The sequence below is a fragment of the Callionymus lyra genome, chromosome 2 (assembly GCF_982586985.1).
Source record: "Callionymus lyra chromosome 2, fCalLyr1.hap1.1, whole genome shotgun sequence".
NCBI classification, from domain to species: Eukaryota; Metazoa; Chordata; class Actinopteri; order Syngnathiformes; family Callionymidae; genus Callionymus; species Callionymus lyra.
The window spans coordinates 12,528,203-12,546,383 of record NC_141819.1 but is presented as its reverse complement, the minus strand read 5'-3'; the positions used below and the strand labels follow the sequence as shown (position 1 = coordinate 12,546,383).

Below are 18,181 nucleotides of genomic sequence, written 5' to 3'. Positions count from 1 at the left end.
AACACCGTGCAAGTACAAAGAACATGGATCATAGGAAACGGCGCAAAAAAAGGGATAAAAAGATGAACAAAGAAATACATCATCCTCTGACTCCACTCATTCCCCTAAAGTAGTCTATACTAATACCACATTTTTTTCCGATTCTTCGTCACCTTTTGAAATGAAGTTAAGTAACTTTATTGAGTAACAAAAAGGAACAAAAAATATTTTTACTTCTCCAGGGAGTAATGTTGTGCGAGTAAACAAAACCAACAGGTACTATTTACTGAAAGTAAGTAACTAAGTAATATATATTTGTAGAGCGCTTTTCCAGACCAGGGTTACAAAGCGCTGATTAGCAGCCTTTAAGTGTTGACTGCAGTCTGTGATGTGTTTTTGGTTTGTCTCATCCAACTGATACTGGAAGGAAAAATGAGGAATTAAGTTTTATTTCCAATAGCATGAGTTTAGCGAGCCTCAGGAATCATCTATTAATGTAATATAATTGTATTGTTACGTTAACCATCAACGTTATGGATCAGAAGAAAGTTCTGTAGTGGGTGTAGCTTTAGTAAAGAAAGGTCCGGATAACGGATCGTGTGTCCGGTTTAGGTTTACCGTGAAGTTATAACAAATCGAAATGTACTCACCTTGAACTCCTAACAAGTCAGATGTCTCTTAAGTGTTTCCTCCTTTTTGTTTTGAAACTTCAGAGACACTGTTTTCCCTCGAAATTGCACCCGAGTATACTGTTCTGAGGGTTCCTTTAAAAGCTTGTGTATTCAATACTTGCGGCACCGAAACAAGCTGGTGTTGTGGTATTTTCTTTCATGTTGGTGCTGAATTGGTACCAAAGTATAGGTACTTGCTAAAAACATCTCTTGCTGAGATGCTGCTTGGCTGCCTCTTCCACATTATCCACTAGTGAAATTACTCAATTTTAAAGTAGGCCTTGATAGGAACTACATGGGAAACTGGGTGTAATTACACCTGGCGTTCCATGAACGTCCCTCTTCTAAATGGATGTCTCTTAGCTCAACTCTTGAGCTTGAGGACGAGGATGAGGAAGAATTCTTCATCTCTAGTGAAACACGTTTTTGAAAAAGTGGGCCGAGGAAAGATAAATAGTCCATAATGTGCGTTCTGTCACTTTTTCAGCATGCTCCTGACATGGTAAACACTGACATCTAGTGGCCTCATTGTAACCTTTCTGTAACACGATTTTTGCTAAACATTTTGGATTGAACATTTTAATAATAATTTGGATCTCGATCAAACTTAACGATATGAATAAGTACAGTTTTTAAATAGGGTTTGTGCAAGGTTCTCTGATATAGATCCGTTATCCAAAGAAGGAATTTCAACAGGAAGCATGATTCACTACAGAGGATCAGTTTGGAAGTTTTTCACATGCAAGGAGTACTTCAAACGCTCCTTAGCTGTGAGACCTTGAACTACCTGGAATTATAAATCTGGTAATTGAGATAGGAAAATAATTTTGACTAAGTAAACACAGAGCCAAGAGGTAATCTCACATGCAAATTGCACGCAATCTAAGCAATAAAATATGGAATTATGATTTTATTTTTCATTAATTAAATTATTTAACTTTTTCTTTTTTTAAAGGAGCTGGAGCGGTAAGAAGTAGTGAGTTTTTACTTTTTTTTCCATATCTATTGGTCGAGAAAAACCTCTGATTCATGGCTCTTTGTGTAATGTTAGTTCTTAAAAAAAAAAGAAAAAAGCCCCCTATTAAAAAAAACCCCAATACTCATCAAGACTGTACTTCCACGCGCGTGGTCTTCAGGGCTCAGCTATGTTGCTAAAGATCCAGATGCCGATGATGGTGATGAAGCTGGAGGAGATGAAGGTGATGTACACGCCGAAAAACAGCCGGTCCATCACAATCCCGATCTTGTGCCACTCGTGCGACGCGCTCGTTCCCTTGAAGTGTTTGTCCACATGCATGCGGATGGTGAGCAGATCTTTGCTCAGCCTCTTCAGCTCCATCAGCATCATATGCTGAGGGTCTTCAGAAGGCTTCTCTGGTATAAGACCCGGAGAAGAGTTGGAGTCCGGCGTGGACGCGCCTCCGTTCCCGGTGTTAATCCTCATATCTGTCAGGAATACCGATTTAAGAGGGAGTTTTTTTTAGGCCAACAATAATACTTCTCAGAAGAATTAATTCTGAAGATATCATTAGCTCTGTCTCCAAACTGACCTCTACGATTCTGATGGAGGGTCACAGTGACCCTGTTGCTCTTCTTTTCTGGAGGCAAGCAGACCAACACGGCCAGATATTCCAACACTAAGATTTTGAGCCAAATGGGAACCTCGCTGTACCCGGTGGCGCTGAACTGGATGTTTGTGATCAAGATGGTCTCCAGCAGGCTTATGATCATCAGGGCCAGACTGATGGAGAAGAAAACATCTGCGGAAAACAACAAGACGTCACCAAACATCCCTGGAAAGCCCCCCCCCCCTCCCACGATGACCGTGGCTGACTTATGAGAGGAGTGGTCTCGCCGGTGATGGGCAGCAGGTCGTTCATGATGAGCAGGAAGACGGTGTAGCCCAGGATGAGGGTCATCTTGAAGGAGGAGCGGTCAACGCTCTGAGGCGGCAGCAGGAACCCGAAGAGGTCCACCGTGATGAGGAAGCAGCTCGGGATCAGCAGGTTGACCACGTAGAGCAACGGACTTCGCTTTATCAGGAGCTTGGAATGCGAAAGGAGAGTCGAAGGTCAGAGGTGAGTCGATGCCTTCGAAGCTTCTCACTCCTAGCCCTGTTTTCACTTACATGATAGGTTAACACAGAGTAGTTTCCCACAGGGATGACCAGAGTACTTTGCTTCGAGTAAAGGTGGACCAGCCTCCACTCCCCACTGGTCTTGATCATTCGCAAGGAGTACCCCAAGCTCTCCTCGGCTGTGAGACCTTGAATTAACCGGATTTCTGAATCTGGAGTCACAGATAGGAAAACAATTTTTGACTAAGAAAACACAAAGACGGAGGTTAGCCAAGAGGTAATCTCACATGACTGCACGCGATAAAACGTTTTTAAGTTTTTTGTTTATTTCTTTTTTTGCTTGTTTTGAAAGGAGCAGTAGTAGTGGTTTGTGAAGCACTCAAATGATACAAACAGTATTTTAGTGATGGTCTGATGAAGCTTCATTAGGCAGTGTCATTAGAGTCCACTAGATGGCGGTCTCTGCACTATTTGTTTTTATTACTATCACCTTTGTTTTTAAAAATTGTTCTGATGAAACATTGCATCATTTTTAAACTGATGGCGCCACCTACTGACCTCTAAACAACATGACACTGTTTCATGAAGCTTCACATACATATAATTTAGGTTAAACTTTATGGTGTGAATCAAATTTAACGACAATTTAATTTATTTTATGTGCACATTTATTTCTGTATCTGGGTTTTCCTTCTCCTTGGAGATATAATGTTAAAAAAAACCCCAAAAGTCCTTGGTTTAAGTTGTTATTTTACACTTTTTTTGTAGAGAAATCTAGTCGTAACATAAAGTTTAAGAAGAAAAATTTGGAGCCAACAATACCACTAATGATATACATGGTAATGATTTTTGCACATGTACTTTTGACCTTATAGCATAATCCCGATCATCCTACTTCTGACACCACAGACCGATCCCTTGACCTTTTGCATGCCGACTACACAATGAAATAAAATGTCTTTCTGTGCTTCCTTACCGACGTAAATGGAGGATCTGAAGGTCAGGCTGCAGTTTTGATAGTCGAAGGGAAACGTGTAGATCGTTAACTGGCAGGAACTGACGACTCGTAACACGTTGGTGACGCTCACTCGTCCAGTGTTGGACACGTGGACGCGAAGACTCTGGGGAGAGAGATCCTCGTCCATGCTGCAACAAGCCAAGAGTTTTGTTGTTTCATACGTCCAGGTATCAAGTCGTTGCTAGTTTTATAAGGGAATTCAGATGCAGACTGGTGGTGGAGTTGGTGACGCTTCAGTTTTCACTTGCAATTACACTCCTATACCACTGGGAAACAAATGACACCTTCCGACGACTACTATTAATTACTGAAGGGATATATTTATGTAAGACCCCACAGCTCACGGTGCATGGCAGAGCAAAAACCAAGCCATTAAGTCCACTTGTAGACAGGGTTGTGTCACGGCACAGAGCTGGGGAAGGTTACAAAAGATGTTGGGTTCATGACTCTTCCTAGAACTGCCGCCCCTCAAAACTGAGCCACATGGGGGAGAAAGTCTTTTTTCAGTGAGGTGACCAAGGAACCCAAGGACAGAGCTCCAGCATCACTGTGAGGAACTGGAAGAACCATGCAGAAGGACAACTATCTCTGCAGCAATTTACGGAAGAGTTGCAAGAAAGAAGCCTCTCCTCTGTAAAATGAACATGATAGCTTGCTTGGTGTTTGCCATATTGCACCTAAAAGACTCAATCCATGATGAACAAGATCCTCTGGTCAAGGGTTGGCAATTCTGTTCCCCCAAGGGCCACAGTGGGTGCAGGTTTTTGTTTCAACCACTCAAGCTAAACCTAGGATTGTCATCAGTTGATTGTTGGTCTGGTGTTCCTCATTTCAGCTGAAATCTCATTGGTTAAACTGTGCATGCTAAAAAGAACCTGCACCCACTGCGGCCCCTGAGGACCCGGAATTGCCCACCCCTGCTTTGGTCTGATTTTTTTAATTTTTTTTTAGAATCCCTTATTAGTCCCGCGAGGGGAAATTCAACTGAAACTAAAGTAGAACTCTTTGGCGTCACGTCTGGAGGCAACCAGGGATCATCACCAGGCTAATACCGACACCTGCGGTGTAGCATAGTAGAGGGAGCATCATGTTGTCGGGATGTGTTTCAGCAGCAGAAACTGGAAGATTGTCAGGAAAGAGGGAAGGATGGATGGAACAGAGTAGAGAAGCATAGTGGCAAGAATTCTTCATTTCTAGTGAAACACCTTTTTGAAAAAAAGTGGTCCCAGGAAGGAAAAATATTCTATAATGCACGTTCTCTTTGCACTTTTCCACACGCTCCTAAACACTGACATCTAGTGGCCTCATTGTAACTTTTCTGTAAAAAGATTTTTGCTAAACGTTTTGGATTGAACATTTTAATAATAATAGTTTGATAATAGATTAAACTTGATCATATAAATAAGTACAGTTTTTAATACTTGACACTAAGAGTAATCTGATTCAAAATATGAACTTTTTATTTTTACATTGATCAACAGAAAAATTGGGAAACTCTTATTTTTAAGTCAAAATAATTATCATTTTGCCAAAAACTTCCTTTTATTACAGCTGTCATTCTAAAAGAAACTCTATAAAAGTGATAGTTCACTCAAAATTAAAATTCCTTTTTAGAGTTATAGACAAAAATGTTTATTTATTTTAATGTAGCGACTGGAGCTCAGTTGTCTTCATCTTCATCCTCGTCCAAAAAGACACTTAAAAACATCCAAATAAATTGTCACCCCACAACACGCTCGCTACACTTTACCAATAGCTACAGACTTCTCCCCTTAGGACTAAAAACCCTCACACTTGGAGACCGAGCCTTCTGCTCCTCGACTGTGGAACACCCTCACAGAACCTGAGGGCCCAACAGTCAACTGACCGTTTTAAAAGTGGTCTAAAAACCTACCCTTTTGAAACCCCTTGCTTCTGTTGCACTTTAAGATTATTTATTATAATATGGAGTGCACTACAAACGAAATATTATTTTTAATAAAATTAAGACTTATTTTCGTAACAATTCCTCATGTCGAGGCTTCACTACCGGAGGGATGTTGCAGACGATCAGTATGGAGGCTTTTTCCATTTGCAAGGGGTACTTCAAACTCTCCTCAGCTGTGAGACCTTGAAGGTCCTTGATTTCTGAATCTGGTAATTGAGATATATGATAATAATTTTGACTAAGAAAACACAGAGACGGAGGTTAGCCAAGAGGTAATCTCACATGACTGCAGGAGGTAAAAATGCTGACCTTGAAAGGAGCTGCAGTGGTAAGAAGTAGTGAGTCTTTAAGGTTCAACATTTATACTATACATATATATGTATATACATAGATGGATCAGATGTGCTTCAGCAGCAGGAACTGGAAGAGGAAAGAGGGAAGGCTGGATGGAACAGAGTAGAGAAGCATACTGGATGAAAACATGCTCCAGAGCTCACAGGATCTATGACTCGGTCAAAGTTTCAACACGACAACGACTCCGAGCACACGGCGAATACATCAAAGCAATAGATACATATATTTATATTTGTGAACTTCAAACTTGGAAATCACAAAAGTGACTCACTTTTGAGAAACTCGTATTTGACTTCGTTAGAAACGTGTGACCTGAGAGTCAAAACATCCCTGATGTAACGGATCGAATTCGCATTTTAATATTTCATTTTAATTTTTAACTTTTGTCAACCAAAGAGCCATAAAACCAATATTAGTAGTTATGGTTTAGAGAAAAAGCGCTTTAAGTCCTATTTAAATAATTTTTTTATAGATAAATAAATATTATTAAAATATCGCTGTAGGGTAGGAAAAAATACCTATGGTAAGGTGAGTGGGTGAGAAAAATTGCAATAAAAACAATAAATTCATATTTAATATAAATATTATATTATATTATATTATATTATATTATATTATAGTATAGTATAGTATAGTATAGTATAGTATATTATATTATATTATTATTATTATTATTATTATTATATTATATTTAATATAAATAAATCATGCTTGAACGTGAGCTCCTGCAATAATTGCCCAAAACAGTCGTTTTAACGACTACTTGTCCGGATATTATGCTCATATCACTAAAGATATGTCTCAAGCATCTCGAATCTATGATCGTGATGCTCTTTTCAACATCAGAGAGTCGATGGAGGATTATAACCGCGACCGTTACAAACGTCCGGTGAACGTGTTTCCGGCTCCGCTTCTCATCAACTCGGACTCTGTGGAATATCGTTTGATCTCTCGGGTACCGGGCGATTTCCACAAGCGATCGCGTCGGTCTGGAGTTCAGGTCAGGATGAGACGCGCAGTCGCGATCGCTCGGAACAACTGTCATTGGACGTCATCGATGTTTGATCGACGTTCCTCTCGCTGAAGAGCTTGACGACACATCAGCGCTGCCGTCTGTCCAGACCTCAACGAAAGGTGGTAAGATTTTTTCATTTCCTCTCTTTAATTCGACTTTTACTACCGAGTTGAACTTCAGTGACAGCTGGTACCCACGTGACCGCTGTTCGCTTCAAAAGATCCCGCTCTGCGCGCCTGTCAGTGACGCGGCGTCGTCAGTGACGTCATCGGTGCTGAATGTGGGACTTCTTAATGTTCGCTCCATTACTAATAAATCCTTTATTCTTAATGATCTTTTCACAAGAGTTAATTTGGATTTATTATGTCTTTCTGAGACTTGGCAGAGAGAGGAAGAGTTTATTCATCTGAACGAACTCTGTCCAGTAGGGAGCACTGTTTACATGATGTCCATCTGAGTGATCATTCTCTTGTATTGTTTAACCTGGACTTCATCCCTGAACCTAAGCCTTTGAAAGTTAGGTCTCAGAGGCGTGTCATCTCAGCCGATACTGCAGACAGTTTTTCTGCTATGTTTGGCCGTCTTTCCTTTGATGACTGCCCAGACGTGGACAGTTTGATTCACTGTTTCACTGGTCATTGTGTTGAAATACTGGATCAAGTGGCACCTGTTAAATCGAACTTGAAAATTCAGAAAAAAAGATGCCCTTGGACAAATGAAGATCTCCTGAGTCTGAAGAGACTTTGTCGAAAGACTGAGTGTCTCTGGAAGTCCACTAAACTTGAGGTGCATAGACTTCACCTCAGGGATCTGATGACTTCTTACAATGAGATGGTAGAAACTGCTAGATCTGATTACATCAGAAAACTGGTAGCAGCAAATAGGAAAAACCCCAAAGTTTTGTTTGACACGATTAATTCTCTCGTGTCTCCTGCTCCTCAAATCACGCCTGTCTTCTGTGAAGCTGACAGCAATGCATTGTTGAGATTTTTCATTGACAAAATTAAATTGATCAAAGAGAAAATCTCTCCCCCTTTGTTTGGAACCCCTACTGTCTCTGAGCCCCTCTCCTCCTCTTGGTCCTCCTTCACTGCTGTATCTTTGGGTGATATTTCGGCACTAGTGAACAAGATGACACCCTCCTCTTGCTCAGATGACGTCCTTCCTTGTAGGCTTTTTATCAAAGTATTTGATGTAATTGGCCCCTGGGTTACCAATATGGTGAACCTCTCCCTTTCCACAGGGGTTTTTCCCAATGCATTTAAACATGATATTGTGGAGCCTCTGCTCAAAAAACCAGGCTTAGACCCAACTGACCTCAGTAATTTCAGGCCTATTTCTAAGCTCCCTTTCTTGTCCAAGATCTTGGAGAAGGTGGTGTCTGAGCAGCTGTCTTTGTTCCTGGATCAGAGCGACATCCATGAGAAGTTTCAGTCTGGCTTCCGTAAACATCACTCTACGGAGACAGCTTTATTGAAAGTGTCCAGTGACATCATGATGTCGGCTGACTCTGGTAAATTCACTGTTCTGGTTCTTTTGGATCTGTCCTCAGCCTTTGACACAGTTGATCACCAGATCCTGCTGAGAAGACTGAGGGATGAAGTGGGACTGTCTGGTTCTGTGTTAGAATGGTTCCCATCTTACCTTTCTGGGCGCAGTTTTAGTGTATCTGCCAAACAAATAAGGTCTGAATTGGCAGATCTGTTGTGTGGAGTCCCTCAAGGTTCTGTTCTGGGTCCTTTATTGTTTTTGCTGTACTTGATTCCCCTCGGTAAAATCATTCAGACATTTCCAGATGTTTCTTATCACATTTTTGCTGATGCCATCCAGCTCTACAGCTCTTTTGATCCAACTGAGCCCCATAGGCTGAACAGCTTAGTCAATTGTTTGCTAGAAATCAAACAATGGCTGAGTGAAAACACTCTACAGCTAAATGTGTAAACACTGGTGATTGCTCCTGATGAGCAGGGTTGAGTCAGTACTTGGGTGACTTAGGTCAGTCTGTCAAACTGAGCCTGAGAAACCTGGGTGTTGTATTTGATAAAGACATGTCTCTTATTCAACACTGCAGAAAACTGACCAGAAACTGTTTCCTTCAAATGAGAAAAATCTCTAAACTTAGGAAAATGTTGTCGATGATTTGGAGCTTGTAATCCATGCGTTTGTTTCTTCTCGTCTGGACTATTGTAACAGTTTGTTTTCATGTCTTAACAAGAAGGAGTTGTCTCGCCTGCAGTTGATTCAGAACTCTGCAACGAGAATTCTAACCCGCTCTAGTAGAAGAACTCACATTTCTCCGATCCTTAAAACTCTTCACTGGCTTCCAGTTTCTTTCAGGATCAACTTTAAAATTCTGGTTCTTACTTTCAGAGCTATTCATTGTCAGGCTCCTCCTTACATCACTGATCTGATCCAGCCTTACACCCCAGCTCGGGCTCTGAGATCTGTGGATCAGAATCTACTTATGGTTCCACGCACACGACTCAGGACCAGAGGAGAGAAATCTTTTCAGGCTGTTGCTCCTAAGCTTTGGAACAATCTTCCTCTCTCTTTGCGCTTGATGGAGACTACTGACTCCTTTAAGAAACATCTTAAGACGTTTCTATTTGTTCAGGCTTTTCCTTGATTTTCTGGAACTCCTGTGTTGTTCTCAGTATTATCTTGATCTTTAAAGTGTATACACTTTTTTGAGTATTGTTTTGTTTGTTTAAGCGCTTTGTGACCCTGGTCTGGAAAAGCGCTATATAAATAAATATTACTTACTTACTTACTTACTTACTTATTATAAATAAAAATCCTAAAATAAAAATATTAATGAAAAAATAAGGAATCGATGCAAAGATACACATAATGCTAGAGGTTAGAAAACACACAAATTGAATGATTAAAAAGGAAAAAAAAAACTTGTAAAAAATCTAAAAATGTAAATGATTTATTTTTTTTTAATGAAGTTTAAAAAAAGGTACAGAAATACAAATAACTCGAGGGGTCTGGGTAAGAAAAAAGGTAATAATTCAGAGACATTACTCACAACTCTTCGATGTAAATATCAGGAACCCAAACATGTTCTTGTGGAACAGCCACTGCTGCGGTTCCACACTCGCTCTTGTTCCAGCTGAGCCCCTCGATGTTCCACGACTGCAAGCGAGACACTCGTTTTATCCAGCAGAAAGTGGTGCTTTCTTTTTGTCTTCAGTAGATTTCACTCACCAGCCTTTGTGCAAGAAAAGTCGTCATCGCTTGCACCTTGTCATTCTGTGACACACAAACGCCTCTTCAGAAACACAAGCGCGTTAAGGACGGTCACTTGAACTCACCACTCCTAAGATCTCCAGCACTACCATGGTCATGGTGACATTTGACGTTTGCCAGAAGAATTCCACTGGTCGCAGGATCTTCTTTGGAAACAACTCCTTCTCAAGTTCGGTGATCATGGATGCAGGAGTGGGACTCGCACACTTGAGCGCCGACACTAAACCTTAAGGTACACTTGTGTGAACTTTCTCAGAACTTTGACATTTTGCAGACGTTTAGCCATTTTTTACTGATTATATTTGAGTTTTATTGGGCTTCCTTGGTAAGAACGACACCTCCGCACTCTTCCTACGACTCTTAAACTTGTAAAATATAAATGTTTTAATCGTTTTTTTGAAAAGAGCGATAGAAGTTTGAGACAACTTCATCATTGACATATTATTTGAAGGAAATTAGAGCAACGATCGACAGAAAAATACGAATATATGCTGCTCTCACCGTAAAGCATGATGAAAACAACGTAAAGCTCCGTCAACCTCATCCTCCAGCAGGACTCAGGAAAATGAACAAAACAACTCAAGGGGAGATTCTGGCTGTACCGCCTTGTGGGGGGGGTGGGGGGGGGGGTCCGTAGACACATGCCATAAGTAAATAAAACATTCCGTCCATATGTCTTCTAGGAAATTCTTTATAAACCTCACCTGAAACAGGTCGTCTTGATCTCTAAATGCTACGCTTTTTGTCACGCTATCATACTTATAGACGCTAAAGACATGTTTAAATGTTTAACCAATTGATGTCAATATGATGTAGATTAGTGTATTTCCCCTCTGGGATGAATAAGCGTTTTCTATTCTATTCAAACAAACCAGGAGCTTTAAAGATACTTCTATTTACTTCAGGGATTTTCAAACTGGTCCTGAAAGGCCAGGGGTGGTGCAGGTTATTGTTCCAACCGATTAAGGATGTACAGTTTAAACAAAGAGGTTTCAGCTTAAACTCTGAAGACAAAACTCTCAAGAAAACACACAAATTGAATAATTAAAAAGGAAAAAAAAAAAAAATGGAGGAGTGGGTCTCGCACACTTGAGCACTGACAACAAACCTTAAAGTACACTTGTGTGAACTTTCTCAAAGCTGTGACATTCTGCAGACCTTTATTCCAAAATGTAATCAAGACACATAGATTATTAATTAATTAATTAACAGTTTAAAATCACAGCTCAACACAATTTAAAAATCTTTCATAAAATTATAATAATACATTTACTGCCGGCTGCCTCATGATCAGTAAAAGTGCTACACTGATGGTGCTTATATTTATTTCCATCATGGCTGATGTACAAAGAGTACAATCTCTCTCTCTCTTGATTTTTAAAGTTCAGCTAATGTGTGGATTTAAGTGTGTCTTAAATAGATGTTGGACTATATTGTACTCATCAGTATATGTCTGTTTGTTTACCATAACCGCTCCCACTCTGCTGTGATTGGTCAAACATCAAGGTTGGTCACCACGCGTCATAGAGTCTTCACCTGAAGGGACTCATTGTATAAACAAATTACAGTTTACAAATAAACAGATTACAGCTGGCTGGAGGAGGAGTCAAGCCTTTATTACATCCTAATAGGCTCCGCTCTCGTAACATTTCATTCGCCCAGATTACAGACAAGGTATTTTTTCCACAAAGCAATAGGTTTAAAACATGGTCATGATGAGGGACTTACTGCTAGTAAAGGTCTGATGAGGCTTCATGAAACAGTGTCATTATGGTCAGACTCCAATAGATGGTGTCTCTGCAATATTTTCCTTTGTTATAAACAACTGTTCTAATGAAACATCACATCATTTTTAAACTGATGGCGCCACCTACTGACCTCTAAACCAAGGGTTCCCAAACTTTTCAACCCAAGACCCCCAAAATAACGGTGCCAGAGACTGGCGACCCCCCACAATCCCCGGATGCCGACAGATGACTTTGGGTTGGTCTACACTGGATGGTGATCTTACCAAGTCGTATAGTTCCGGAGCCGTTTACTCAGGGAGACACTTGTCAAAGTGTTCCAGGAGGGCTTGATGGTGGGCAGTGATGAACAGCTCTTTAAGCATGTCAATCTTGCCCATTTGAAGTTGTGCAGGCCAGCGATCCACTTTCTTCTTTCGAATGCGCAGATTTTATCACTTGATATAATGCTTTAACCTTGCAATGACAGGTCCATTCAGTCCGTAGAACTAAGCATCTCGTACTCAAAAGGCTGGCTGAGAACATTTCCCCGCGAAAGCCATCCGACTTCTGTGTGGAACAGCAGCCACCTTATAAACCAACACGTCCTCACACCAGAGGCCTCATACCGTCCGACGCCGTGCAATGCCCCCAGACGTCACTAGGGTGACGCTATAGGGAGGACAAAAACGTTGGTTTTAGCCGCCCCGCGTCACCCATTAATATACAGAGAACTCCCCGACGTCGGATTCAGGCGGCCCGGGAAACATTTGACGCGTTGCCCAACTCGTAATACTAAAACTATGAAGCGCACTTGAAATGTTTAATGTCGACAGTGCAATTCTACCCCCGATTGTGCTCACCGACCCCGAACCACTTTGAGGTGGTACACGGCGACCATAAATCGGTAAAAAATGCTTCATTTGTATTTTTTGATGCTTGGATTGTTCACGCATCGCGGAAGTCAAGAGGCTCTCGCAGAGTAATTCATGCTTAAAAGGTCCTGTAAAAGTGACTATATTGTATATTTTTAGGTGTTAAAACTCCACAATGTTGAAATTGTTTTATGAATGAGTAAAATAAAGTCTGGATGTGCTATTTCACTTGATCCTCTTTATAATCCGGTGCGCTTGTGTATGAAAATAGACCCTTACATTGAGATTGCGTTTATGTACACGTTTTTTTTTTTATTTAGATGCGATTATGAGCGATCTGCGTGACGTTTGTCAACAGTAATCGCGATACTGCAGAGGTGACGTCACACACGCTAATAAACGGGAGTTTAATATTACACACAACTTCCTCCAAATATGACGTCCCATTTGTTGAAGCGTTTCGTCAAGTCAGGTCAAATTGAGTCAGATTTTGTGCTCGCGCTCCTGCAGTAACTTGATGGAACAAGGTGCTATGTGGTGTGTCTGGATCAACTTGTTTGTTTCTGGCGCCCCATGCTGATAGAACAGTGTAACTGCAACAGCATAGACCATAGGGAAGACTTCCAATAGCCATTGCATTTGCTCGTTTGTGGAAAAAACTAAAAAACTCTTTCTAAATAAATAAACCCGTAACATAAGGTAGGGGGCGCCGAATGTTAAAATGAAACAGACATTGGAATTAAATATGAAAACAGAACCATGATGATGAGTTAAGTCAAAATCTTAATTTTAGAAAATCTTATTATGACAAAAAAATTAAAAATAGAATCTGTAGAAGTTTGAAATAGTAAATAATGACTTCATTTTTAATTAAGACTTTAACTGAGGGAACAAAATGAAAAACCCAGGTTTCTATTAAACTGTGGTTCTACGAATCTGAGCGACGCCTGCTACAGGGTGTTTTGCGATGGGTTACCTCGAGGCAATGCCTTGTCACTGAGAAAGATTGTGTCTGGTCATAGCTCTGCTCATAATTTATATGTGGTGGGTCTGGATCAGCAGTGTGAAGTAGCAGTGGGCAAGATTCAATTAATTTGTTTCTTGCTCCCCCTACAGATAGAACAGTGTAATTGTAACAGTGTAGAATCGTGAATCCTGACTTGCTATAGTCAGGATTCAGGATTCTTTTCTAGGTGAGATGGAGTGCTGCATATCAGACAGGTGCTCGACTAACCATCGGAGGTGGAAGGGGTCAATTCCTTCCTCTCTGGAATAGCAGTGACCACCAAAAACATCTCAAAAGCAGGTGAGATGGTTACATCAATTCAATTCAATTCAATTTTATTTAAAGTGTCTTATCATAACAAAGTTACCTCAAGACACTATACAGTTGAAATAAGACTACAGTTGATTAAGGAAAAATTGATCCCAGCAATTCAACAAAGAGCAAGAAACAAAACACTGTACAGTGAGCTGTACAGTGAGCAATGGCGAGGAAAAACTTCCTTTTAGAAGGCAGAAACCTCGAGCGGAACCAGACTCATTGTTGACGGCCTGCCGCTTTGACCGGCTGGGAGGAAGGATGGGGGGGTAGACAGATGGATAAGGAGAGGAGTGAGGGAGGATATAGTGAGAGAAAAGAGGAGATTGTAGGAGGGTCCATCGGGGTGATGGAGAGAACTCGGGATCTGATGACGTGGTGAAGATCCTGGATCAGCAGCAGCTCTGGAGGTGGATCCCTGGATCAGCAGCAGCTCTGGAGGTGGATCCATGGGGCTCCGGGAGAGAAATAAAAAGGTGTGGGTTTGGGACAAATGTATACAATACACAGGTATACAGACTCCGGTGACGGGTGAAGATATATAGAGGGGAGAGGGGGGGGGGAGGTTGAAATAGCCAGGCCAGAGGGCACATACCTAGCAGAGCAGATCCAGACACAGGGGCCCAAGCCGCGGCAGGAACCCGCGGGAGACCAGGACCCGGCAGGCGAGATAACCACCAGAGCCGACCCCAAACACCAGCGAGAAGGCGGACCACCACCGGGGGCGCGAGAGGGCAAGCACAGGCGAGGACGACCGAGGAAGCAGAGAGGGGGAGGCACCAGGCGCAGGCACCGGGGCAGAGGGGCAGCCAGAAGAACCAGTCAGGGGTTAGGGCCCCGGGGCCAGGCCGGGCGACGGAGGACCCCCAGACCGTCAGGCTGCCACCAAGTCCATAGCAGGGGACCGAGTCTAGGCGATAGGGATCCACCACAGCAGTGGCGGCGGAGCCCCCCCCAATACCCTGCGGACACGGCCAGTAGCCGGGTCGAGTGCCACCGCATGAGCCCGGGGAGCAATGGCCAGGCACCGGCCCAGTCCCCCGGGTCACAGGGGGGCCACGGTTGTGCGGGCAGGGCGGGGGCAATGGGGCTGCAGCCGTCCGGGAACGGCCCCCAATCTTTGAACTGTAGACCGTCCGCAACAGCCGCAGCCCACCTCCCCCATGAGGGAAGTTTGGGGGGCCAGCAGTATTCCATGGGCGGTCCACGGTCTCTAAGGTGCAGAGGCCCTGCCCATCACACGTACTGACCCCCAGCCCCCGCCCCCACCCACCATGCAGCACCCAGGGGGACAGCAGCACTTGCATGGGCGGTACATGGTCACTACGGTAACATGGGTCCGCCCAATGCCTCCGCCGCCCCCCCAATGTGGCCCCCCCCACCCGGGAAGCCCCCGAAAGACCGATCAACCCGGCCAGGAACCCCCAGGACCAAGGGCGACAAACTCCCCGACCACGGCACATGCCACACAGGGCGGGTAGAGGACCACAGCCACCGCTGCAGCAGACACACACCCCAAGACAGGCCCCCCACCACAGACCAGGCGAAGCCATCGGGGCCGGAAGGTCATCCAGAACACCCGGCCAGCCCCAGCCCCACCCCTAACGGTTCACCCGCCAACCCCGTCAGCGGGACCAGCAACCCCCCAGCCCCAGCACCGCCCCCAGCGCAACCCCCCATCCACCACCCCAACCACCCCCGCCAGCACCAGCCCCCACGCACCATCAAAAACCCCCCGGAAGCGGGCCACCCCCCCGCCGGCACACTTTGGTCATTAAAATAGTCATGTTTGGTAATAATGATAAATACATTTCTGTGGCAGGACGCACTGACATGCTGACCCTTATGGCCAAGGTTTTCTGGGTTCTGTTGCTGGAAAACACTTGGTCGTGCCCAGGTACCAGACTGAAGAATCTTTTTCAGTAGATTTTACACCTCAAATGATCAGAATCATACGACTTCATTAATACAATGTTTTCCAGGTTCCAAAGAGGATTCGATGTTGTTATGGCAGTAAGGAGACGGCAGGAAGAGAAAAATTGAGAAAGAGATGAACCAACACTGGAAGTACCTGTCAAGTTGTTGTGATTCCCTGAAAGAGTTGTCTCTCATGGCAGCGTCACAGCAAGGTAAGCGTTCATTTAGCAAGTGAAGAACAGAAGTACAGCTCCTCTTTCTTATTGTCTTATTCTTTTAAGATACACCATGGGCTTGACTGGTGTGGCTTTGAAGGGTCTTCAGAGCATTTTAGGAGCAGGAGCAAGTCAGCATGATAACAGTTCATATCTTTTAGTGCAGGTAATGTGTTGTGAAAATGACTATTGGTGATTTAGAAATTGTAACAAAGTCTCTGTTTACCCTAGTTTGAGATCGACATAGAGTTCAACATGAACAATATTCAGGCAAAGCAGACATCATATGTTAATGAATCATGAATGAATGAATGCTTTGTTTCGAACATGTTACATAAGAAAGTAAACTTAAGACAAACAAACAAAACCAATGACATTAGTCAAACAACAATTATAGTCAAAACAATAATAATATTTACCCAACAACGAAAAAGTAAGAAGGATAAAGAATAAGCTCGTCTATACCTACCCCTTCTCCACTACTTAATTATTAACCATCAACACCCAAAGTACATCAACAAAATACAAACATAAACAAACAAACATTCAGCAAAACGCAGTGGAGATATTTAAGATATAAATAGAGACCACCACACTTGCAATCACTTTCATCATTTCATAATTTTGCCATTCCATGTGATATGGGTAAGCAGTAAAAATTGATTTAATTCATCAGTAATCATCATTGTTTAAAATAACTGTAGAGCTATTTGTAAATTAGACTCAAACTATGAAATTGAAGACAGCACGTCTAAAAGCTTTGTGAGACCCACAGTACATGTTTGAACTTTAAAATATACATATTTACGTAATTGATAGGTGACTCAAGACTGCTGTTATACTATCAGAAAACTACACAAACCAACAACAACAAATACTGAACGACTAACAGGGTTCATGAAATGATTTCTTTGTTTGTAGTGGCCTGTGCTACATTAAAGGATTAATTCTCTAACTTCAAGAGGCTGGCATGAATTCCCTTGTAAAGCTGATATTTATATGATACATTCAGATGGTCTCCTACTATCCTGTGAGAAGTTTGGTGTCAATGAGTCCAAAAATGAGTGGAAGGTTGTCATTCTTCTGTCAAGATGGTCTCTGAGTGTAACAGAATATTTAGACTTGATCTTCCAGAAATGGACTTGGGCAATTTTTATATTGGACCTCAGAGATGTCATTTTATACTTGGATCAATTATAGGTATCTCTGAAGTTGAACTGCATTGATCATGTTGGGATAAATACTATGGGAGCATTATTCAAAATGACATCAAATTGTCCTTTATTACAGGTTTCATATCAAACAATTCACAGAGTTCACAGATCATCACAAATGTCACGAGTAACCATCAGAGTGAATCTGCACGACGTTGATGGTCTCATCCTCAGCGAAGAATTAAGTGTAGTAGTTTCTGCTCCGAGTCATGGTTCGAGTTACGTCATGCTGACTTGCTCCTACTCCTAAAATGCTCTGAAGACCCTTCAAAGCCTCACCAGTCAAACCAATGGTGTATCTTAATGAATAAGACAATAAGAAAGAGGAGCTGTACATGGACTAGTTCTGTTCTTCACTTGCTAAATAAACTCTTACCTTGCTGTGACGATGCCATGTGAGAAAACTCTTTCAGGGAATCACAACGACTTGACAGAGACTTCCAGTGTTGGTTCATCTCTTTCACAACAATCTTTCTCTTCCTGCCGTCTCCTTACTGCCAAAACAACGTCGAATCCTCTTTGTCTGAAAGTCAACAGAACCTGGAAAACATTGTATTAATGAAGTCTTATGATTCTGATCATTTGAATTGTAAAATCTACTGAAAAAGACTCTTCAGTCTGG

General features: G+C 42.3%; 1 protein-coding gene across 1 annotated transcript; it reads right to left on the bottom strand.

Moving 5' to 3' along the window:
• Positions 1 to 1,599: 1,599 nt before the first annotated feature.
• Positions 1,600 to 12,918, bottom strand: LOC148085360 (5-hydroxytryptamine receptor 3A-like). The gene is made up of 9 exons (XM_087781808.1): positions 12,885 to 12,918; positions 10,359 to 10,519; positions 10,252 to 10,296; positions 10,073 to 10,179; positions 3,704 to 3,873; positions 2,779 to 2,939; positions 2,485 to 2,695; positions 2,201 to 2,410; positions 1,600 to 2,096 (listed from the first exon to the last, which is right to left on the bottom strand). Exons 1-9 carry the CDS (start codon positions 12,916 to 12,918, stop codon positions 1,783 to 1,785), a joined length of 1,413 nt encoding a protein of 470 aa, XP_087637934.1. The 3' UTR covers positions 1,600 to 1,782.
• Positions 12,919 to 18,181: the final 5,263 nt, after the last annotated feature.

Excerpts from the sequence above, each read along its gene's own strand:
- LOC148085360 (XM_087781808.1), bottom strand. The coding sequence starts at position 12,918 with ATGGTCGCCGTGTACCACCTCAAAGTGGTTCGGG. Across the intron at positions 3,874-10,072 it reads GATATTTACATCGAAGAGTT|CATGGACGAGGATCTCTCTC; the intron begins GTGAGTAATGTC and ends GGCTTGTTGCAG. Across the intron at positions 2,411-2,484 it reads CGAGACCACTCCTCTCATAA|ATGTTTTCTTCTCCATCAGT; the intron begins GTCAGCCACGGT and ends TGTTTTCCGCAG.